This window comes from Sodiomyces alkalinus (genome assembly GCF_003711515.1).
Source record: "Sodiomyces alkalinus F11 unplaced genomic scaffold SODALscaffold_1, whole genome shotgun sequence".
Lineage (NCBI taxonomy): Eukaryota > Fungi > Ascomycota > Sordariomycetes > Glomerellales > Plectosphaerellaceae > Sodiomyces > Sodiomyces alkalinus.
This window is the reverse complement of record NW_021167079.1, coordinates 3,138,461-3,162,665: the sequence shown is the minus strand read 5'-3', so window position 1 is coordinate 3,162,665 and position 24,205 is coordinate 3,138,461. Positions and strand designations below refer to the sequence as shown.

Below are 24,205 nucleotides of genomic sequence, written 5' to 3'. Positions count from 1 at the left end.
AGATACTATAGTAGTCTGATAAAGCTTAATAATATTAACCGATAAAGTAATAGGCAGGGTAGGAAAGATATAAGTAAAGTTAAATACTATAATTACGATAAAATAGGCCACTTCGCGTATAATTATTAATAGCCTAAGAGAGAGCGATCGTAATAATAGGCTAACACGATCGGAAAAGAGAAACCCTAGAAGGAAATTAACGCTATCGGATACCTAGAAATTTATAGGGATAAAACACTATACGCTAACCTCTATTAAATAACCTACTACGATAACTATTATCTAGTATACTAATTAGAGAAGGACGGAGCTAGATACTACCCTAAAAGACCCTAGAAGATACTCGCTATAATATCTAGTAACGAGTACGATAACGATTATAGTCTTAAAATCCCCGACTAGGATAACGATAAACTAGCTTTATAAACTACCGCGGAAATCCTCTAAGAACACGGATAGATAAAAGAAAAAGCTAAGAGATAGGAGTAGATCTTAGAGATTTAGAAAAAATAGGAAGTCTACACGAATACTAGTAGTGGAGGCTTTAGCGCCCTCTAGGAAGTAGGACTTACTCCCGAAAAGAAACACTAACTTAACAGAGAAGATTATGCACGTTACGTATAGGAGGAAATCGCTAAACTCGAAGAGTAAGATCAGGAAACGGAGTCCGATAGAGTTCCGGATAATAATATAAACTTCTAGTATTAACTTATAAAAGTAACCGACCTAATTAAGGAGGAAACTATCTAGCTACGGATACTCGATTAGCTCGCGGAAGAACCACTTAGGTAAACCTACTAAGTCCATTTTACTAAGTTCGGCTTTAATAACGCTTACTATAAAGCACCTACGAATACTAGCAAAGAGTAGTAATAAACCGTATATTAGCGACCTTATTATACTTAGGAAGACCGAGATACTTTTACCGGCCTAATAAGAAGTCTATAAGGACCGGATAATTAATTACCCGAGTACTAAACGTATAAGAAAGGATAGATAATACACGCTAACTATCTAGGCTATAGCTTAATCCTTTAGGCTAATCATATTAAGGACGTATACTCTATATATAAGAAATATAAATAAGCTAATAATTTTTAGCCTTAGAACGAAGAACGGACCTTAGAAGATAAAGTCTATTTAAAAAGATAACGTAACGACTAAGTTATCACGGAGACTAGGGATAAAGGATATAAGATTCGCCTTTAACTACCTAAAGACGACTATTACGAGTATCGGTTAAGCGAATATAAAACTAATAGCTATATAGTATACGCTACCGGAAAAATCCGATAACTAAAGCAAGACTAAGAAGCTTATGAATCACGCTTTTAGGCCCTTAATAAGCGTTTACGATAAATAGAATAGCTTTTAATTTAGTATAGGTTCTTAGATAAAGAAATATCCCTTAAATACCGAGCTAAACAGGTAAAAAACTAGGAGTATACTATTATAAAGAGTACGCGAGAGGTACTTAATAGATATACTCTATAATATATAGTAGTATAGGGTATTACTATATTAGAATATAACTCGATAAATATAAGATAAACGTACTATTAGATATAGGCGTAGTAGGAAACTTTATCTTATTAGTAGCCGTGAGAAAGTTCTTTATACCCTAGATTAGGAAATACCTAGAAAATAAGTATAAAATTACTCCGTATATAAGAAAGAACTAGTCCTAAGAAGAAGTTATTATTAGCTAGAAGACTATACAGCTTTAGGTTAAAATTTAGAATGAGACTAAAGTAATAAAGTTCGACGTATACGATATAGGCTATAAGGACGTTATCCTTAATAAGCTATAATTTAACGAATAGAATCCCGATATAGATTAAAAGCTTAGCTAGCTCTAGTAGAGATTAGAGAGTAAGTAGAAGACTATAAAGGAAACCTTACCCGATCCCGATATCTGTTAAAAATAGCAGAAAAGCTTACCGATAAAGGAGCCTTAGGGAGACTTAAATAGCCGCTAAAAGTCAGGGACTAAGGCGAAAGAAGTCCGAAAGACGTTAAGATAACGGTGATAGTATAATAACTAACGCGTAATAAATATTATTAAAGGAATCTATTAGATTATCTAAGTAGAGAAAGGACTCGTAGAAGGTAATTATAATAGACTCGCTAAGGTATTACTAGAATACCGCGAATACGGGAAGCTATTTACCGAAAATCTAAAGACTAGATTACCGAAATATCGATACTACGATTATAAGATACCCCTTAAAAAGGGTATACAACCGAAATTCTTTCTAATCTACGGATAAATTAAAAGAAATTAGATACCTTAGAAGAATATCTTAAAGGAATACTAGTAAAAGGCTATATTAAAGTATTATAGTTATTAGCAGGATACCCTATCCTATTTATACTAAAGAAAAACGGTAAACTACGACTATATATCGACTATTAATAACTTAACGATATAACTATTAAGAACCGTTACTTACTACCTCTTATCTCGGAGATACGAGATTAGCTAGTTGGAGTATAATAGTTTATAGTACTCGACTTAAAAAGAGCCTATAACTTAATTAGGATTAAGGAAAAAGAAGAGTGGAAAATAATATTCCGAATAAAGCGAGGATATTTCGAGTACCTCCTTATACCCTTTAGATTAATAAATACGCCGGTATCGTTCTAAACACTTATTAACGATATCCTAAGGAAGTATCTAGACTACTTCGTTATAGTATACCTAGATAATATTCTTATCTTCTCTAAAACACTTAAAGAATACCGATAATATATCCACACGATCCTATAGCTCCTATAAAACGCCGATCTACTAATTAAACTAGAAAAAGTGTAATTCTACACGTAAAAAGTTAACTTTTTAGGGTATACGATACAACCTAATAAAATCTATATAGATAAGGCAAAAATCTAATATATCTCTAAGTAGCTATAGCCGTAGAGTATTCGCGATATTTAGTCTTTCCTCGGACTCGTTAACTATTATTAACGATTTATTAAGGACTATAGTAAGATTACTATCCCCTTAACTAAAGTAACTAAAAAGGGCTTAACTTTAACTAGAATAAAAGAATAGAAGAAGTATTCTAAGCCCTTAAAGAAAAGGTTATTAGCGAACCTATCTTAGTAATACTAGACCCCGATAAAGAATATAAACTCGAGATAAACGCGTCCGACTAGGCTTTAGGAGTATAACTCGGGTAACACGACGCCGAAGGGAGACTATATCCTATAGCCTTTATATCCAAAAAACTCAGTAGACCGGAACTTAACTATTAGATCCACGATAAAGAGCTAATAGCTATTATCAAAGCCTTTAAGGAATAGAGACCGTATCTATTAGGAATAAAATACCCGGTATAGGTCTACACGGATTATAAGAACCTTGTATAATTCACCACTACTAAGGTTCTTAATTAATAGGAGATACGATAGGCAGAATTCCTATCCGAATTCAACTTCTCTATTCAATATATAAAAGGGAGCAAAAATAGTCGCGTAGACGTACTTAGCCGACTAGGAACACCTAATAAATCACCTAAACTATAAGCTATACTCTAATAGGAAGGAGAAGCTCTTACCCTTAAAAACAGAGAAATAAATAGCATTAATCGGATAACCGATACCACGTTCGAAGAAGCACACGCCTTACTAATATATAGATATTAAGGAGTTTATTAGACCTACCGCCGATTACGATAATAATACGGCTATATAGGAACTAAAGAACGAGTTAGGGACTTTATTCGTAATTACGATATTTACTAGAAAGTAAAGAGTAGCCGATATAAACCTTACGGACTACTAAAGCCACTACTAGTAGTAAATAGACCTTAGGAGTCGATTACGATAGACTTCGTGATAGGATTTCCGATATCTAAAGATCTAGTAATAAGAATCGCCTACGATAGCGTATTCGTAATTATCGACCGATTCACGAAATACACTCTTTATATTCTATATATTAAAAACACTATAGCAGAGGAACTAGCCAGTATCTTCCTCGACCGCCTAATCCGGGATTATAGTATACTATATAAGATTATTATAGACAGAGATAAATTATTTACGAATAACTTCTAGAAAGCAGTTATAAGCCAAGTAAGGGCGAAATATAAGTACTTAACAGCATTTCACCCTATAACCGACGGATAAACCGAAATTATAAACTAAATCCTAGAATAATACCTACGATACTATGTAGGATATATATAAGATAATTAGGTATAGTACCTACCTCTTATATAATTCGTATATAATAGCTCGTTAAATAAGTTAATAAAGAAAACACTATTCGAAGCAAACTACGGATATAATCCGATAGTATTTAGGAAACCTTTAGAAGGACCAGATACGCTAAAAGCAATAAAAATAGTTAAAAGCATAAAAGAACTACACGAAGAACTACGAACCGACCTAAAGATAGTCAGAACACGAATAAGCAAGTACGCGAAGTAATTAAGGATTAAGGGACTAACCCTTTTAAGAAGGGACCGCGTCTACCTTATTCGTAAAAATATAAAAACACAACGACTAAGCGATAAATTAGATTTTAAAAAACTAGGACTATTCGAAATCCTAGAGGAAAATTCAGATACGAACTATATTCTATTACTACCTCCGATAATAAGGATATATAATAATTTCTATATTTCACTACTTAAACTAGGACTAAAGAATATAAAAATAATATAAGACACGATCGTGGTCGATACTAGCGACGTGTATAAAGCAGAACGAATCCTCGACTATTACAAGACGCTAGACGGCACCTAATATTCTATTAAGTGGAAAAACTACGACCACGGCGATAATATATAGGAACCTAAAGAAAACCTAATCTATTATAAGTAACTCCTAAAGTAATACCGATAAAACACTATCAGGACCTAGAACCGGACACCGCGGTCTACGAAGAATCACCGGTACCCTGCACCATACCAAACTCCGCTAGCACCGAAGGAGATAAGACTATATCCGAGTATATAGTATCCTAGTTATCTATAAACCTATTAGGAAGGTGCTCGGAGGACGGAGAAGGAGGACGACCACTAAAGGGCCGCTCACGCTCCCGGTCGGCCTTTTCTCTCTCTATACGCTCTAGTTCCTCCACACTATCAATACCTCGGGAGACTGCCCTTATTATCTTCTCGAACCATAGTTTCTTCTATTTTCTTAAACGTTAAACCTTGGCTATCGATTGCGTAAGCTCGTCTTCGGCGGCTTCGAGTTCCGCCTCTACCTTCGAATAATTAACCCCGATCTTATGTAGTTATAAAGGGGTTAGCCCCTTAGTATCGTAACGGGACTAATTATTTTTAACGCAGCTAAGATAGCGGGAGGAGTCGGATAAGGTCGCGCACGATAACTTCTTTTCGGAATAGAAGGAATAAGGATGGTCTATAGCGGAAGGGTTCTGGAGAAAGAGTTATAAAAGAACGTTACGCCTCTCGGTTTTAGGGTAACGCGAGGAAGATTTATTAACGCGACCTAATATAGTGGAAGGACGGTTAGTGAGGAGGGAAGTAAGAAATAGACTAAGGAGCGGGGGGCACGTACTTATAGATACTAGGACAGTAACCTAGAGGAGGGGAGGTAATATTACGGCTAATAAAACAAAGCCCGAGGATAGGCCTACTACGGAACCCTAAGCCTTAGGTACGAATATAGTAAAGGAAGGATAAGCGGATTAAGAGGGTCATGTGCGAAAACACGTGACTACTAGATCGAGGGACTTAATGGATGATCCCTATAATCTGGATAGATTATCCAGAATAACCTATAATCCCGGGAGGATCATAATAGGAGAATATCGATCCAGGGAATAGGAACGTATATATATACCAGAGTATCTTAGGTCTTATTTCTACTAGAGAATAAGATATCGATTAATCTAAGTCTTTACCTGGACTATTATTCTACGCTTAAACCTACCTTATAAAGAAGACGCCTAGTCTTTACGATATAACTACGATTAGATCACTAGGAACGACAGTTACTGCTCTTTAGTTAATATCCTCTTCTTATTTTGAACTAAAACCTCGACGTTAGTCCCCTATCGTCCGCTATACTATAGAGGACCGGAAGCCGTCGTAATAGGGATATAGTAATACTTACACGGCGACTCTCGTTTAGGCTACCTTTCTCGATAGCGATAACTAAAACCTTTTATAGCTACTCGGTAGCGTTCTTACCGGCGATAGGGAGCTATTATATATATTAGAAAACGGGACCACAGAGTAGTCTATAAATGGAGGGACTATAGCTATAGGGATAATAAAGAGATATAAAGGGGAATAAAGGCGTATCGGGACGACGACGAAGATATATAATTTACCACGCGGTATTTAAGGCTATTATACTTAGAGTAATAGTGGCACTTATTTGTCCACCGACTATTATCGGTATAGCGGCACGTTACGGCCTTAATAGTATACGTTTTTTCCTTAAAGTTAATCGCCACTAACTTACCCGTATAACGTATACAGGGGGTCCTTAGATCCCCGCCTATACCGATATCCACTACCCTTTAACGTGGAGTGACCGACGGCGTAGTAGTCGACGACGACGTAGCCGTAGTAGGAGTAGGAGGCTCTAGCGTAGCTGGCTACGGGGCAGACTGCCTAGCAGATTACGAGGTCGCCGCCGTAACTATAATCTTAATCATCTTAGAGGACCGCGTTATACTCACGGGAGTAGCGGCGCGTTTTTATTATTATTATTTTCCTAGGAAGGTATAGTGACTACCCTAGACGTGTGGTTAGCCAGTATTATAGACTAAACAATATGTAGGAGTACTTATAAGATAGTAGTTAATTAGTAGAATAAGACTGTAAGTCGTTAGTTCGCGATATCTTAGATAGGGCAGAACTCACTAAGAAAGGGCAGCACGATCGAAAAATTAAGTATAAAGGAGGAAGAAAAGAATAGAAAGAGGAATAACGGCAGGATTACGAGATATCCCCCTAATAGCAGTTATATAGGCCCTTATTTTTAGTATAAAGAAGGAAGCTACAAATCCACGGAAAGAATAATAACAGGCCCTATATAATACTAGCTCGGGGAGTCTTTATAAATAGATAAAAGGGATAACCCAGAAGGATAAAGGGGTAAATCCGAAGGCCCGGTAAGGAATTACCCTAAAACCTATTAGGGTCTAGGCTAGGATATTAGCTTTAGTAGTTTAGTCGACGAAATATACTCGGGTCGGGGCTATAGCCGAGGAAGGCTCCGCGTAGGAACTAGGCGGGGACTTAGCGGGGTCCCTGTTATAGAAGGCTCTGGTTCGGGGTATCGGGGAATTTAGAGAGGGACTCGGAGGCTGGGTTTTCGGAGGAGCCGAGAGGCCAGTACGGATCGGGCGCTCCTAAGGACAAGAGTATCCGGGGGAGGTCGCTATATCAGGTGCCTATAGCAGTAGTCATAATAGGTCCCTAGTGTGAACCTATAAGAGTCCAGGTATACCCCGTCTAAGACCCCTTAAGGCATAAATAAAGTAAGTTATTATATAGTAAATAGAGTAGTCCCTTAAAGCAAATAAGGCAGCCCTCGAGGAAGCAAATAAATAGCTCTCGAGGAGTAAAGCGTAGCCTTAAGGGGCGAGGGAGCCTCCCCTTTAAAGGGAGGCCAGCAATTAATCTGATTCTTTAGCTACCCCCACGTTCTGACCCCATTATAATCCTATCGTGATCACACCTGGTTCCTTACTGGACCCTACCTTTTCACTCTTTGCGACTACCCATTTAACAGTGGTTCTTTTATTACGGCTATAGCCTTCCGGCGGGCGGCCGTCTTCTTCTTACCTACGGCTACAGCCGCCGTGGTAGCGGCTATAGTAGCGGCCGTGGTAGCCGTGGCTTTTATAGTATCCGTGGCCTTATCGCCCTTTAGCGTGATAGTAGAAGACGGAGTAGCCGTAACGGTAATAGCCGTGGCCTCCTCCGCGTTAGGGTCCGCGGCGAGGGCTTCGTATTTACGAACGTTAAGGGGTATAGGTATAAGGAGGAGATAGGCGTTAGCCTCCTTATCGCTTAGCTTTAGATTAAAGTAGTTATCCTAGTAGGAGGCCGATTTACCGCGTACGGCGCGCTCCTAAACTACCTAATCCCTTTAGTTAACGAGGGTAGTAGCGGCCGCCTTCTATTCGGCGTTAGATATATTAGAAGATATCTTTACTAGATTATCATTTATCGGTCAGTTAACTAATAGGTAGGTTAATTAATCTCTTAATTACTCTAATCAGGTCGATAGTAGTTATTTAAGAGTGCTTATATAGACGTGATTACTTCTTTATAGTAGAATAGGGGTAGCCTTACCGATATCTATTATTTAGGCATTATACACCGGGCTTATAACTATCGCACGTTAAATAGGCACTTGAATAATTAACTTAGTAGAGCAGAAATCTCGTGTGTGTGTATTATTAAGTTATATCTCGGAGAGTCTTTTATGCCCTTAATTTTAGTAGTGAAGACTCTGTTATGGGTACTATATTATTTAGATCCTATCTGGTCTTTTCCGGTATCCACCCTTATTATATCCTTATACCCGAAGTCCCCGATATCCGGAGCCCTTAGTTATAGAGTAGATCCCCCCTGGATCCCCTATAGACTATATCGTGGTCCTGCCTATACGATACCTTATAGCTCCTTAATATATTAAAGTCTCTAAGGTATCGAAGTAACCGACGCCTTTAATAAGTCTATAGGAACTACCTCCTACGTAGCGTATATAGCGGCTTCGAGGGCGTATCTAGTAGGGCGTTAAGGATAGTTATCTATTATCTATCTTTTTATCCACGCCTACACGTTCTTAATAGAATTAAGGTTAGGGCTATAGGGAGGTCACTAAATCTAGTGGGTAGTTACGGTATTACCCTATCGCTCTCTAATCTAACGCCGGGTATATTTCGATGTGTGAATACGAGGGTTATCTTATTAGAGGATCCGATTCGGATCCTCTAACTAAAATTAGTGTAGAAGTGGAAGAATCTTCTCGTAGAAATTAGCACTTTTTATCGTCTTCTATTCCTTTTTCTATATAAGACCCGGCCCTTTTTACCCTCCGGTAAAATAGCCCTAGAATATCTAGCCCTTACCCCGTATCCTGGGATAAGGGAAATCGTCGATATACTCGTCTGTAAAGATCGTGATATATCGCTTCGTGGGCACGCCTATAACCGAAGTCTTATCGGTCTAGATCTATCTATTCTAATCTTTAACCGATAAGTAAGCGTATTTATCGGTAAAAGTAAGGCGTTTCTAGCGGTCGCGGGTTTCTAAAGCGATTTTATAAGGCTATAGCACCCTTTTAGCACCTATAGCTGCTAGAGTACTCTGGATAGCTTTATCGCTAAAGCTCTAAAGGAAAGGAATAGCTTACCGAAGCTTATTTAGAGATATAAACCTCTTAGTCTTTAAGGGCGTGTAAATAGCCTCTCGAAGAGCCTCTTTAAACGCCTATAGTATAACTCGCTTATATCCTTTAAGGTAGTAGTCACGTTATAGGCGTTAGGAGCTAAGTGCCTATTAGACCTGTCTTTTAGTTAATCTAAGGATTTTTACGACTTTAGCCTGCGTCTTATTTATTTCGAATTAGAGGTAATTAATACGTATACGATCCTTATAGGTTATACACTTAGCGGGCGAAACCTAGGACCGGCTAGGCGTATTTTCGGTGGAGGAGTTCCCGGAGGAGTCCTTAGAGCTATTGGTAAAAGGAATAAATATAATAAACCGACCCTGCTGCTTTAATAGGTTAGAATATAACTGTTACGACGGCTTCCGGTCCTCTATAGTATAGCGGACGATAGGGGACTAGCATCGGGGTTTTAGTTCAAAATAAGAAGAGGATATTAACTAAAGAGTAGTAACTATCGTTCGTAGTATCTAGTCGTAGTTACGTCGTAAAGACTAGGCGTCTTCTTTATAAGGTAGAGTTAAGCGTAGACTAATAGTCTAGGTAAAGACTTAGATTAATCGATATCTTATTCCCTAGTAGAAGTAAGACCTAGGATACTCTGGTTTATATAGTGATAGTGCCTCCTTACCTGTAGTGACTATTCCTTACGTGGTCGCTATGCCTAGGTGATTCTGTTATAACCGATCACTTATTAGTTATTTCGTCGGAGTGATCGACCCCGGTCCGTCCCGGACGGTCTACTAAGTACCTCCGTACCTGGTGACACGTGACTTGGCACGTGACTCCCCGAGTCACCCTATGCTGTTTCCCGTCTAGGGCCGTCCCGTGGAATATACACCAGTGTACCCATGGGGTTGGTCTATGTTAGGCGGCCGGCCGTAATAATAACGAAGGAATAAAAGGGAAGGTATAGACTAACGTGGCGGGGTGTTTTTAGAGGATTAGTAAGCCGTTCCTTAAGTTCACGGCGGCGTTAATCGGCTTATGCCTCCCTTATAGGGTCGTGGGAGTCGTTAAAATACCCCGAGTTATTAACGTCCTTATTATCAGGTATAGGATATAAGGAAGACTTAGGAGGTACCAGGATATGGCAGTGGACTACGCAGTAGACTACCGGCTGACTGATAAGTGGATATTTATTATATAAGACGGGGAGCTGGACTATTCTAGAAGGAAGGGGTTAGCGATTATCTCTCCTCTACACTACTACTTACCTTTAAGATACTTATCCTATTAATTACTAGTTAACCTATAGTTGGCCTCCCCTTATATAGGACTACGATCCTTATCTATTACTCTCTATCACCCTTTAGTCCTTATCCCTTCGGGGTTGACCTATATATCCTTTTTAATAAGATAATCGCTTAAAAGCAGATAGCGACTATTAGGCAGGATTCGGTATATCTAGGACCTAATAGTCGAATAATGATCGGCTATTAGAGGCTTAGTCTGATGATAGTATTCGTATTTATATTAGCGATCCTTAGCCTAATTAAGTATCTTCGTCGTTAGCGGCCGAATAGCTAACTAACTATAACCCTGCCACTAATAGCACTACTCGGCTATAGATAATTAGTAGTATAAGTAGTGTTATTAGTCTTTAACCCGAGTTTTAATTAAATTTTCCTCCTAGCCCTATAATCTCGGAGAATACCCCGATTCCACCTTATATATCTAGTGCTATAGATATAGATATAGATTGACCGTAGACTAGCTTAGGGCCTTATAAGACCACGATAGGTATTAACCTGAATTAGCTATATACGGGAAGTTAATAAGATTAAGAGAATCGTTTACCTTTAATTTTATATTCCCGACCCTAATTACTAGTTAAACCGTAGTTACCTAGCCTTAAGGAGCTAGAAGATCTATTAGCTAAAGAGAATATATAGCTTAAATAAGAGAGATAAGAATAGCAGGCTCGTAAATAAGAGCGCTAGCGTTAATAATAGCTATACGATTAGTTAAAGAACGTTCGGTAGTAATGTGCCGATAATATAGCCGCTACTTAATAGTAGGCGAATAATGCTGACGATTTTAGTTAGGTGACTATATATTTATATCCCTTACCCCTAACTCCTAGTAATTTAGCTATACCCCCGCCTAATATACCTATAGTATCTAGTTAGGCTTTATAGCCCTACTAACCTATTTAAAATTATTAACTTATTCCTATCTAGATAGCCGCTACTCTATAGCCGATTACTTCGGAGAACCCTGCTTTTTCGAGACTTAATATACTAAATCCCTATTTTTCCGCTGCCTTATAGGCTTAATATAAATCTTTTATTACGTAGATATAGTAGATTCGTATTATTAACCCTACTTTTAACGATAACACTAACCGTATTATTTTTACTATATAGTGCCTTGTACCCTCTTTATAATAGGATTATAACTTAGAAGCCGACCGATAGTAGCCTAACGGTAGGCTATCTTAGGACGAACTTTTAGCTTAGCTCCGCGATTAGATACTAGATAGTGATACTCGAGTTTTACTGGCGGTTTAACGTATATTCTATAAGGACTTACGGTAGGGTCCCCGTTAATCCTACGATAATTTTAAAGCCAAGTAGCGATTACTCGAATCCGAGCTCCTTATTCCCTTACCGGAGATTATCGGTATTACTTCTATAATTATAAAATTATAAGATAATTTACGCCCTTAGATTATATTAGGCGGCTTACCTATAACGTATCGTAAATTAGATTAACGGGCTAAATAGGCTAAATCAGTTTTTACTAAAAGTAGTAAATACGTAGTTAATTACTAGTCGCATAATAATCGTTCTTAATATTATAGTCGTAATAATAATTTCCGGGGAATTAAGCGTTCCTATAATAACGCTACTAATATTATTACTACCTAATAGCAGAATACTTAGCCTACTTCTATACCTCTAATTTATCGTCCTATTAGTAAGATTACTTATTTTAAATATCGTGCGAAGGGCTATTACGCTAATACTTACCCGTAAAGACGTTCTTTTTTATCTAGCTAATAGCAGACTACTAATAGTCTAACTAAACCTCCTCCTATTACTAGCTCTAACACTATCCTTATCCCTGCCTATATTATAGAGTTATATAATAATAACGATTAAGAACTATCCCCGCTATAGCCGAGCACTACTAGCTTTAGCGTGGAGGTTAAAGTTAGTCTATAGCAGGGTAAAGCATAGATTAAGATCCTAGCTTTACTTAATAGTGGTATAGAATTTAGTCTAATTAACCGTTCTTTTTTAGGAGCTATTAATAGCTTAGCGGCTAACCTAGTATAAAATCTCTCTTAGACTTTAAGTAGAGCCGATATCTAGATTCGGACTTACGGTACTACTACTATACTTTTTAAGGCGACTAATAGTTAGTCGGTTACTAAACTATAGAAGGAGAAATCTCGAATTATCGATATTAATACGAATATAAAATATAAAATTATTCTAGGCGGTACTTAGCTCCACGCCGTTAACCCTGCTATTAACTAGCGGACTAACGAGTGGATTTACCTTTTATCCCCCGATTATTTTTCTCTTATCTTTACACCGAAATAGATATATTCGGCTAAACGTAACGCGTATTATACTATTATTTTATCTATAAACGAATATCTTTCTTCTTTACCACGGATTAATAGAGTTATATTATCGGCTACTTAATAGGAGGAGCCTAATAATCTAACCGTTAATTCTGATATTCCTCCCTATTTACGTAATATTCCCACTATTTATCACGAGTTTAAAGATATTTTTAATATCGATCGAGTAGCGTTACTTCCTAGTCACTAATAATAGGATTATACTATTTAACTAAAGGATAATAAATACCTACTATTTAGACTAATTTACTCTTTATCTAATACTAAGCTATAAGTCCTCCGCGAATATCTTACTAATACTTTAGGTAATTAGTGGATACGACTCTCTAGTAGTCTAGCTAGCGCCCCCGTGTTATTTATTCTAAAGAAAAATAGTAAGTTACGTTAATATATCGACTACCGCGCCCTTAATAAGATTACTAGGAAGGACTATACTCCCCTACTATTAATTAGCGAGATACTTAATCGTTTAATTAAATTAAAAATCTATAGTAAATTAGACCTTAAGGATACTTATTATCGACTTCGAATTAAGAAAGGTGTTATGACGGCTTCTGGTCCTCTATAGTATAGCGGACGATAGGGGACTAGCGTCGAGGTTTTAGTTTAAAATAAGAAGAGAATATTAACTAAAGAGCAGTAACTATCGTTCGTAGTGGTCTAGTCGTAGTTATATCGTAAAGACTAGGCGTCTTCTTTATAAGGTAGGTTTAAGCGTAGAATAATAGTCTAGGTGAAGACTTAGATTAATCGATATCTCGTTCCCTAGTAGAAGTAAGACCTAGAATACTCTAGTATATATAGTAATACTATCTATGACTTCCTCTAGCTATATATTCTTAGATCATTAGGAGCGTTAGAGAGTTATAGTTCTAGACGCTCCCTTATTCCTAGAACGCGGGAGCGTTCCGAGTCCTACGCTCCGTCGTTCCACCCTGGTCTTTTAGTCACGTAAGCCCCCACGTGATTTCCAGTATTTCTGTCGGGGTTTCCTGCATATTGGGCTTGTTGGCCGTAACAGAAGGTAACGAATAGAAAATAGCTTTTCGCACGAAATATAATTACTTCGAATACCTTATTATGTCTTTTAGACTTACTAATACCCCCGCTACGCTTTAACGGTATATTAACTAAGCACTCTCCGGTCTTATTAACACTATTTATATCGTTTATTTAGATAATATCCTTATCTATAGTCGTTCCCTTACTAAGCACCGGCGGTATATTAAGTAGGTCCTACGTAGATTACGCGAATAGGACTTATACGTAAATACTGAAAAATATAAACTTAAAATTAATAAAGTAGACTTCCTAGGGTTCCGCTATAGCCTAATAGGTATTAAGATAGACCCTAATTATATAGATACGATTATTAATTAGCCACAGCCTATAACTATTCCCGAAATTCAAGTCTTTTTAGGATTTATAGGGTTTTACCGGCATTTTATTTATAATTACTCTAAAATTATACGACTATTCGCGGACTAATTACGGACCGGCGGCTATATACTAGCCGAACCACTAAAAGATTTTTATCGTGCTTTTAAATAATTTAAGGATACTTTTCTTTCTATACCCGTTTCACAGTATTTTAACCCCTTATTACTAACACGCCTTAAAACTAATACTTCTAATTTTACTATTAATACCATTCTAAGTTAACTAAAGGACCGCGTCTAGCACCTAGTTACTTTCCTTTTATATAAGCTTAAAGGCGCTAAATTAAAGTATACTACTCCGGATACTAAGCTTATAGCTATTATAGAGGCGTGTCGCTATTAGCGTTACTACTTACTCTATAGCGCCTCCACTATTAACGTCCTAACAGACTACCTTAATTATTAGACGCTACTAGATAAACCTAAGCTTAGTAATAAATATATACGCTAGCTTAACAAATTAGGTATTTATAATATTCGTATTATTTACTAACCGGGTAATAAGAACTCTGCTAACGGTCTCTCACGAAATTCTCTCTATCTTCTTACTTCTAATAAACGTCTTATTACTACTTAGGAGGTGCTAGATACTTTTATATCTAAATTTCGAGTAGCCCCCGCCCGAGTACCGGATAACTAATAGCTACCTAATATCCTTAACGATATTCACTAAGCTTAAAAAGAAGATAATTTTCTTATTTCTAGTAGATAGTTAATAGTTAATTAGCGAGAGCCTAATCTATAGACCTATAGTATCGATAGTCTTATTCGATTCTGCGGTAAGGTCTATATTCCTCGATCTTCTAAGCTTTAGTTAATAATCCTTTAATTATACCACGATAACCCGATTATAGGTTACTAGGGAATTATAAAGATATTAAAACGAATCTAATAATCTTTTTATTAGCCGAGAATATCGATGGATATTCGCTAGTAGGTACTTAGCTGCCCTTTTTATTAATATACTAAATCTCGTACTTATACTCCTTATAGCGAACTAGCCCCTTTACCTATTCCGACCTAACTATTTTAGTAAATTTTAATAGATTTTATTACCGGCCTACTACCTATTAAGTGGCCGGGGGGTAAGTAGAAAGATACTATTCTTATAGTTATCTATAGACTAACTAAATATTCCCTTTTTATTCCTACCTTTAGTAAGCTTATAGCTAAGGGGTTAGCGATTACCTTATAGCACTATATTTTTAAGGTGTATAGTTTACCCGACGGTATTATCTCCGACCGTGGAAGTCTTTTTATAAGTGCTTTTTAGCGCACGCTATACGGCTTACTATAAGTTAAACGCCGCCTTTCCACTATATACTACCCGTAGCCTAATAGCTAAACCGAACGTAGTAACTAAATTCTCGAGTATTACCTTCGCTCCTACGCTATATAATAATAAGATACTTAGGTTAATCTTTTAGACCTTACCGAATGTATATATAATACATTATAGTGTTCCGTTACTCGTTATTTACCCGCTAAGGCCCTAATAGGTTATAACCCGCGCGGCCCCTATACTCCTATACTATAAGTTAAATAGCCCTTTACATTAGTAGAAGAGAGAGTAAAATAACTATCTCTTAACCATATATCAATCTATAAATAACTATTACTTAGTAATCGGGTAATAGCTAACTATTATAACTGTAAACACACGCTAAAGGAGTTTTATTTACACGATAAGGTTTTAGTATCTACTAAAAACATAAAAATTATACGCCTAAGTCGAAAATTATTATATAAATACATCGGGCCTTTTAAGATTATTAAGGTAATAGGTGATCACCGGTTAGCTTATAAGGTCGACCTTCCTAAGTATCTTCGGATTTATAACGTTTTCCCTATTAGTTTACTTAAGCCTTTTAACTAAGATAGCCGTAGAGCGCCGGCTAAGCAGCTATTAGATATTAAAGCGGAAGAGGAGAATAAGTTTAAGGTTAAAAGGATTTTAGGTATACGCTAGAACTCTAAGCGCCGCTACCGCGAATTTCTTATTAAGTAGGAAGGTTATCCTGTAGAAGAAAATACTTAGGAACCTAAGTTATATCTTTATAAAGATTTAGTTACGGAGTACCTCTTTAATTAGGTAACTGCTAATTTATAGTTATTAGCGGTATAGTAATACTATTATTTTATTAAATTAACTATATTCCTTTATATTACTATTTTATAGCTAATAATCTCTAGCCGCCTATTTACGGTCTTTTTATTATTATTAGCCGCTATTTACGGACTTTATATTAAAGTAAAATATATATAACCGCTAAGTCCTAGTTATTTACCTATTAGCTAATAATCTAAACCCAAAGCCTATATTTTCTTCTAGCTAGTCTAAACCTAGCGATAATATTCGTGTTCTAGTCTAAACCCAGACGCTAATCTCCTACTAGATGCTAGATATTCGTACGTTATCTATTCTTTTAGCACCGGTCTAAACCCGGTACTTTTTATTAGTCTAAGCCTAATAAACCTAACCCTAACTAATTACGGATTACCTCTTAATCCACGATATCGTTAAAATTATAATACCCACCCTTATAATAACTAATTAGTAATAGGTTATAAGTTAGGAGAATAAGGGGAATTACCCACCTATTAGTCACTAGTAGGGACTCCCTTATTATCCTCCTTATCTATAATATCACTATAGTTATTATTTACCGGAGGAGGGGGTGGCCTAGGTACTAGAGTAATAATAGTGGTTCCGCTATTATTAAGTGCCTGACTGTTTAGATCCTTTAGCCGATTTCTAAATTCCTATATAATTATTAGCCTTATCTTTATAAGTTAACCACTAGTTAACCTATAATAATTTTATCGGTTAGGGATTTCTGCCTATCCCGAAGTAACCTAACGAAAGATACTTAGGCGCTGGAATCTTTATTCCGCTTTTCTTATAGTATTACTAGTTATCGTAGTATATTAGTAACCGCTACGCTACTACTAGCCTACCGCTCGGCTATAATTAACTACCGCTAAACTTACTCTTAATATTCCTCCTCGAGCTTAGCCGCGGGGCGCTTTTAATCTGATTGCTATATTTTCTTATAATTTAATACACGTTTACCTAGACGCTGTAAATACTATAATTCGTTGTATATTATGTTTAGAATTATTACCTAATAGTTAACTTATAAATATATACCTTTGGCTCGTATCTGCCTTATACTAGTGTTATTTAATCACGTTATAAAGACGTATAATTTTATCTAACTATATATATAGTATCTATAATTAATTAGCAGTGGAATAGCTATACACTAACTAATATACCTTTATACAGGGTTTTAATCCCTATTCTATATAATATATATATTTAAGCGAGGCCGCTATTATACTAAGTTAGCAGCTGATTACTTATTATTCCCTACTTAACCACTTTACTTATAATCTCTATAACTACACGAGGGAACTTAACTACTACTAGGGTGCCACTTCGTTATTCGACTAACACACCGCACGCACGGAACTAGAAACGGATTATATCCTTATTCTACGGGAGGATACAAAGTGTATACCCGGGATATACTAGCTAGTCTACTATTACCTAACTCGACCGTCCTATTATTCTAGTAGTAGAACTATTATTTAAATTACCGATATTGGTATTATTCCTACTACTAACGTTATAGCTAGTCTACTACTAACTACTAGGTGTTTCTCTACTAACTAGACTTAGGGGCGCCGAGGTATTATTATTTTCTATATCCGTACCTTAAGTACTAGACGCCTTACCGCTAGTCCCCTGTTAAATGCCTGTAGTACTATTTTTCTTAGGACAAGGCTATTTAGGAGTTTTTGCTATACTACCACCACGACTTCCCTTAGGAGGTATAGTTATCCTATAGCTAATTAGCTATTACCTATATTCCTACTATAAATCTAAAGGCACTTATAGAGCTTAGTAAAGATTCACTTAACTATAAACCTTCTCTATTAATCTATTCTATATCAGTTTTATCTAACCGCTATCCAGCTATTACTCTCCTTCGAAGTTAAATTATATATACCGATAGGAGACTCGTAACGAAAAATAGACTTATATACGCTAAAAGAAAAACTGTATACACGTTAGCTACTAGTTAGCCCTCTGCTAAACCGCCACCTCTTCTGCTCTAGCCCCGACTATATAACGCCGCCTATAGCCTCTTATAAATAAGGGGGGGGGATACTTATAACCTCTTTAGGGAGCCTAAAGAGGGGAAAAAGAAGAAGAAAAGGAAAAGAGGCCTATAGCCGAAAAGATCCTCTATATAATAGTGAGGACCCACTTATTATGCCTGCCGTTTTACTATTCACGTATAAAAGGGCAGGCACGCCTTTATTACCGGTAATGTATTTCCCTATTCACGGAATAAATAATACGAACGCGTTTAATAAACGGGAAGATATTAACCGTTTAATAACACTACTACTATCTAATAGTGGGTAAGTAGCTGCTTCAAACTTTTATTTTATACCTGTTATTATATAAGGATATATCCCTTATAGACTTATTTTTTATAATAAATCCCTATAAACCACCGTCTAATTAATAGTTAGCTACCTATAGTAGTTCTTTCCACGCCCTTATATATACCTAAAGTGCTTAAAATAGCACACTTCGTAAGGAATTTTCTCTTTATTCTCTTCTTCTAAAAATATCCTTTAGTACCACTATTTAAGGTTAGGATATATTTTAAGCCTTTAGCTCCACCGTCACTTAACGGTGGATTACCTACGGCTTTATTTTCTTTAAGCTCCGACCCACGTATCACCGATAGTACTATTAACCCACTCGCCTTACCCGATAATTACTACCTACCCTATAGATACTCCGTAACTAGCTATAGCCTAAGGATAGGCCTTATTCTAGGAAGGAGTAGCCTGTTAGGTATAGGATATAAGGAAGACTTAGGAGGTACTAGGATATAGTAGTGGACTACCAGCTAACTAATAAGTGGATATTTATTATATAAGACGGGGAGCTAGACTATTCTAGAAGGAAGGGGTTAGCGATTATCTCTCCTCTATACTACCACCTACCTTTAGATACTTATCCTATTAATCACCAGTTAACCTATAGTTAGCCTCCCCTTATATAAGACTACGATCCTTATCTGTCACTCCCTATTACCCTCTAGTCCTTATCCCTTCGGGGTAGATTTATATATCCTTCTTAACACTTATCCTTATTCTCTTCTTAGGACTACTCGGGAACTTAAGGGCTATTTTAGCTAAGATTTTCGCTATTCGAACCTAGTATTAATTATAGATTAGAATCGGATCCGGATTAGGGTTATCAATATAGGCAGTTTATACTTCTATACTTCCCTTAATTCCTTTTATACGTTTAGGTATAACTATATAAAAGCCACGGTAGCTTTTAAGGTATCGTATTAGCCCTAAAAAAAAGCAGAAAACACTTCTTATATAAGAATTCTAAGTAGTAATTAAATCTTTTCGTATAGTAAATAGCTATTAATGGATTTCGGATTAACTTCACGATATCCTATAGTAGTATTATAAACTTTTTATTATTAGTGCAGGTACGTTTCTCGAACCCTCTTAATTTTCCTAAAAGGGTAGACTGCGAAGGTACCACTTTATACGTTTTTTCAGGGGTTATATAGTATATTAGGATGTACATATACCAAATGCAAGGTGGGGTTTAATTACCTTCATATAGGTACAGAGAGAGGTGCGTGAATGTCATGCCGACCTTAGATACACAGTGTCTATATGTCATACGTACCTTAAGGTACCTAATGCACTCTGCAACCCTTACTGTAGATGTAGGTAGTATGCTCATGCCAAACACAGTAAGAGCCGAGGCACATGTCATCATTTCCTTCCCATTTCCCTCCCTTTTTCCCTGTTCCCCCCCAGAAGCAAAGCACACCACCAGCTTCTCTCCCCCAATACCAGCACCAGGTCTTCTCTCCCTCCACTCATAATTTCTTCTTTTGACCTGTGATCAAGAGGAGGAAGAACCAATACCACCCTCCCTTGCTCAACTTAATTCTCCTTTTCCCCCCCTCTTCCTCGCGTCCTCGCTCCTCACGTGTCTCCCTCGAAGAATCGAAATCTTCACTTACGATATCCAATCGCCTTTACATCCTGTCATCAACCAAGCGACACAAACGTCCAAAATCGATACACGGGCGCCTCTCCTGTATCGTTTGACAGCTTGACGAAAATTGTCTGTGCAGGAGGTCATCTTAACGAACCCAGGTGCATCTCATCACGTCCCCTCCAGCACCCACATACGTCCACGATACGCCCCATCGCCGCATCTCAACCAACATTGGGAATACGAAAAGAAGAAGAAGGGTCAAAAGGGGCGCTTTTTCAACCCATCCACTTAATGGCCTCGGCTGCCGTCGCAAACCCGGGGCCAGGCGTCCTCTCCGGGGCACCCCCATCTTCTTCCCCTTCCTCTTCCACCCAGCCACTCGCCCGCTCCTCGTCGTCGTCTTCATCCCCGAAATCTCTGTCGCGTACCCTGACGGCAAAGAGCGTCACCGACCCCATCCTCCGCAATGCCCTGCGCTACACCATCTCCGCTCGCGAATATGCCATTCTCCACAAGTATATCCTGTCGCGTCCCCGCGTCCTGCGCCGTGCCGCGCCCTCGGTAGCCACCGTCGAGCGCATCATCGAGGGTTCCGATGGGAGGGGGAAGAAGGGACAGCCGGCTGCTGTGGACAACGCGGGAGGTAGTGGCGGTGGTAATGGTAGCGGTAATGGGGACAGTTATAATACACGGGCCGTTAGGGAATCGCTGCGGGTGTTTCTAGGGACTGCGGGTGCCATGAAGACCTTTGAAGCGCTGGCTAGTAGGGTAGCCGGCAAGAAAGAGTATGTCTTACATCCCTTCCCTTCCCCTTTTCTTTCTTTCATTCCTTCCTTCTTTCTTTTCATTTTCGTTTTCTTCCATTTTGTTTGTTCCTTTCTGCGCCACTGCGCTGTTGAAAGAGGGCAAGGCATCGATCGCTAACAAACCCCAAACAGACCCAACACATCCTCCAAGAAACAACCGCTCCACAAATCGTCGACTTTCCGCCTCTCCCTCTCCCTCTCCACCATCCTCCTCCTCTACCGCGTCCTCTTCCGCTTCCTCACCCGCCTGCGCATGCACCTCCTCGACGACGCCGCTCGGCCCTTCCGCCTCCGCAACCCCCGCGCCGCCGCCACCCTGACCTCGCCCTTCGCCCCCGCCGTCGGCGCCTCCCTCGCCGGCCTCGCCCTCGGCATCTACCCGGCCCAGAAGCTCCGCGTCTCCGTCGCCGTCTTCGCCCTGTTCCGCGCCCTCGAGTTCGCCTGGAACCTGTGCGAGGGCGAGGGCCTCGTCTGGGGCTGGAAGAACGGCGGCCGCCTCAAGCGCGAGCGGCCCTGGTGGTGGGGCAGCTGGCTCCTCCAGCCTTTTGCCCTCGGCCAGTTGTTTCATGCCTTCGTCTTTGATCGCGACTGCTTCCCGGAGCCGATTGGCAAGTTTATCGTCGGGGGTTCGACGGCGTATCTGCACCCCAGGCCGGAGGGGTATCCGAGCCATATTACGTGGCCTAGCGCGTATGATATTGTGGATAGTCTTGCCCGGATGGCACGTCTCGACTGGCCGTACGTTCAACTTTTTTATTTATTTCTGCCCCCTATTATCTCCCCCCATCCCATCCCCGCTTCTCAGACTAACGTCTCGGTAGACCTTACATCTCACCGACACTCTTCCCCGACAAGGAGACTCTCCCGCTATCTCTTTCAGCCGTAAGACCTCTGACCTCGTTGGCCCACCCCATCATCACATCGCTCTCCTGCGCGACACTCCACCCCTCCGACCCGTCCTGTCTCCGCACCTACCTGCAGTTCTGGCTCGGCTCGTTCCCGCCGCTCGCCCGCCTCTTCCTGGGCCTGTACGCCGCGCTGGCCCTCCTTCCCGGCGGCGGGCGGAAACTCTTCTACCACGCGCCGCTGGCGACGCTGCAGGGCGTGCTGGCGCGGGCGCTCCGCACGTCGAGCTTCCTCGCGGGCGCGCTGTCCACGGCGTGGGCGTCCGTCTGCTTCTTCCAGCAGTGGTTCCCGCGGCACTTCCTCCCGCGGCTGCGTTTCTTCCTCGGCGGGTTCGCGGCGGGGTTGTGGGCGTGGGCGGACCGGAGGAGGGGCCGGGCGGCGTTCCTGTACTCGGCGAGGGCGAGCGTGGATTCGCTCTGGAAGGTGGGCGTTAAGAGGAGGTGGTGGAGGGGGATGAAGGGCGGGGATGTGTGGGTTTTTGTTGCCGCCTTGATAGTTACCGGGGTGGTGTACGAGCGGGATGCGGGGGCGATGCGGGAGGCTGGGTGGAGGAAGGGGGTCAGCTGGGTACGGGGGACGGGGTTCCGGGATTGGAGCATTGAGGAAGATGAGGTGGAGGGAGAGAGGGATGAGGAGGAGGACGAAGAATTCGAGCCGAAGGAGTGAAGGCAATATAATGTCTAACGAGGCTGTAATTGATGTCTACTGTATAGTTGTATCTATGAGCTCGTGAGACGTGGATGGGCACTGCCACATCCGTTGGAACGACGCTTCATAGTTCTAGCATAAAACCAACTTACCGACCCCTTCGTGTGAATACTGCTCGGAGCGAAGCTAATCTTGAGTTCCTTCATCACGTGACGCAACGTAAAGTGTCGGTTTTGCTTTTCTTCATCGTAGCCGGGATATTTCTTGATAGCCTCTTCGACGGGATATTTCTTGATGGCCTCTTACAGGCTGTCGAAGAGGCTTTTAAGAAATATCCCGGCTACGATAAAGAAAAGCAAAACCGACACTTTACGTTGCGTCACGTGATAAAGGAACTCAAGATTAGCTTCGCTCCGAGCAGCATTCACACGAGGGATAGGGAGGCTGGGAGGAACAGGAAACTGTATAAGGTTCAACCAAGGAGACGAGGCCGGCAAAACTGTGAGCACAGGTTAGCGATCGCAAAGCGCCTCAGATGGGGGGTGAGAACTCACAGAGGGCCCGCGCCCCCCGGAGAAACCGACTCTATGCGCCACTCGACACCTAAATTCCGCCCGTGCGATGGCATCATCCAAAAAAACCGGCAAAACGTTCATCTCATACACTCGTCACAGGAACGGGACCCCTCGTCTTCTCGCCGCCCACCCCTTCGTCCGCTGCCGCTTCAACAGCCCGGACAACCTCCCGAAGCCACCACACATGGATGCGCACATCGTCCGTCAGCTCCGGATGGAAACTGGTCGCAAAGACATTCCCCTGGCGCACGGCTACGATATCGCCGATGGCATCGGGGGCGTCGCTCTCGCTGGGCCGAGAAAAGCCGGCCCTGTGCTTCCGACCGGGGAGGACGGCGAGGGTTTCGACGGGCGGGCGGACTGGGAGGGGCGAGGCCCCTGACTCAGCGCCACCCTCGGTGCTCTCGGAGGCGATGGGGAGGATGGCTTCGACGATGGGGGCGCGGATGAAGACGGCTTGGAATGGTGATGGCGTAGAAGGGGATGATGATGATGCTGCTGCTGCTGTTTCTACTTCTGCTTCTGGCTGCTGGGCCTCGGCCGACGGAGAAGAGGAGAGGAAAGGGAGGTCGAGGTCGGCGATGAAGCTCTCGACTTGGCGGCCGAAGTGGTTCCGGTGGACGCGGACGGAAAGGCCGCCTATGAGGGCCTGGCCGCCTTTTTTGGTGGAGGTGGCGTTGGCTTCGTCGGCGAGAAGGATGGCGCCTGCGCAAGTCCCCCAGACGGGGTTTCTCCTGTGCCTGTTGGGGTACTTAGCAGAGAACAAAAGTAGAGAC

At 40.4% G+C, this 24,205-nt stretch overlaps 2 protein-coding genes across 2 annotated transcripts in view; one reads left to right on the top strand and one right to left on the bottom strand.

Moving 5' to 3' along the window:
• Positions 1 to 20,785: 20,785 nt before the first annotated feature.
• SODALDRAFT_319286 (hypothetical protein) lies at positions 20,786 to 22,872 on the top strand (the record flags this gene model as incomplete). The annotated part of the gene is made up of 3 exons (XM_028609445.1): positions 20,786 to 21,279; positions 21,433 to 22,038; positions 22,122 to 22,872. The coding sequence occupies 3 exons, from the start codon at positions 20,786 to 20,788 to the stop codon at positions 22,870 to 22,872; spliced, it is 1,851 nt and encodes a 616-aa protein (XP_028470468.1).
• Positions 22,873 to 23,282: 410 nt separating this feature from the next.
• SODALDRAFT_341980 (SNO glutamine amidotransferase) overlaps positions 23,283 to 24,205 on the bottom strand; it is a 1,629-nt gene continuing 706 nt past the window's right edge. Inside the window, exon 2 of the mRNA XM_028613060.1 lies at positions 23,283 to 24,169. Within this exon, the coding sequence (XP_028470467.1) occupies positions 23,512 to 24,169 (658 nt within the window). The 3' untranslated portion in view covers positions 23,283 to 23,511. The remainder of the gene's footprint in view (positions 24,170 to 24,205) is intronic.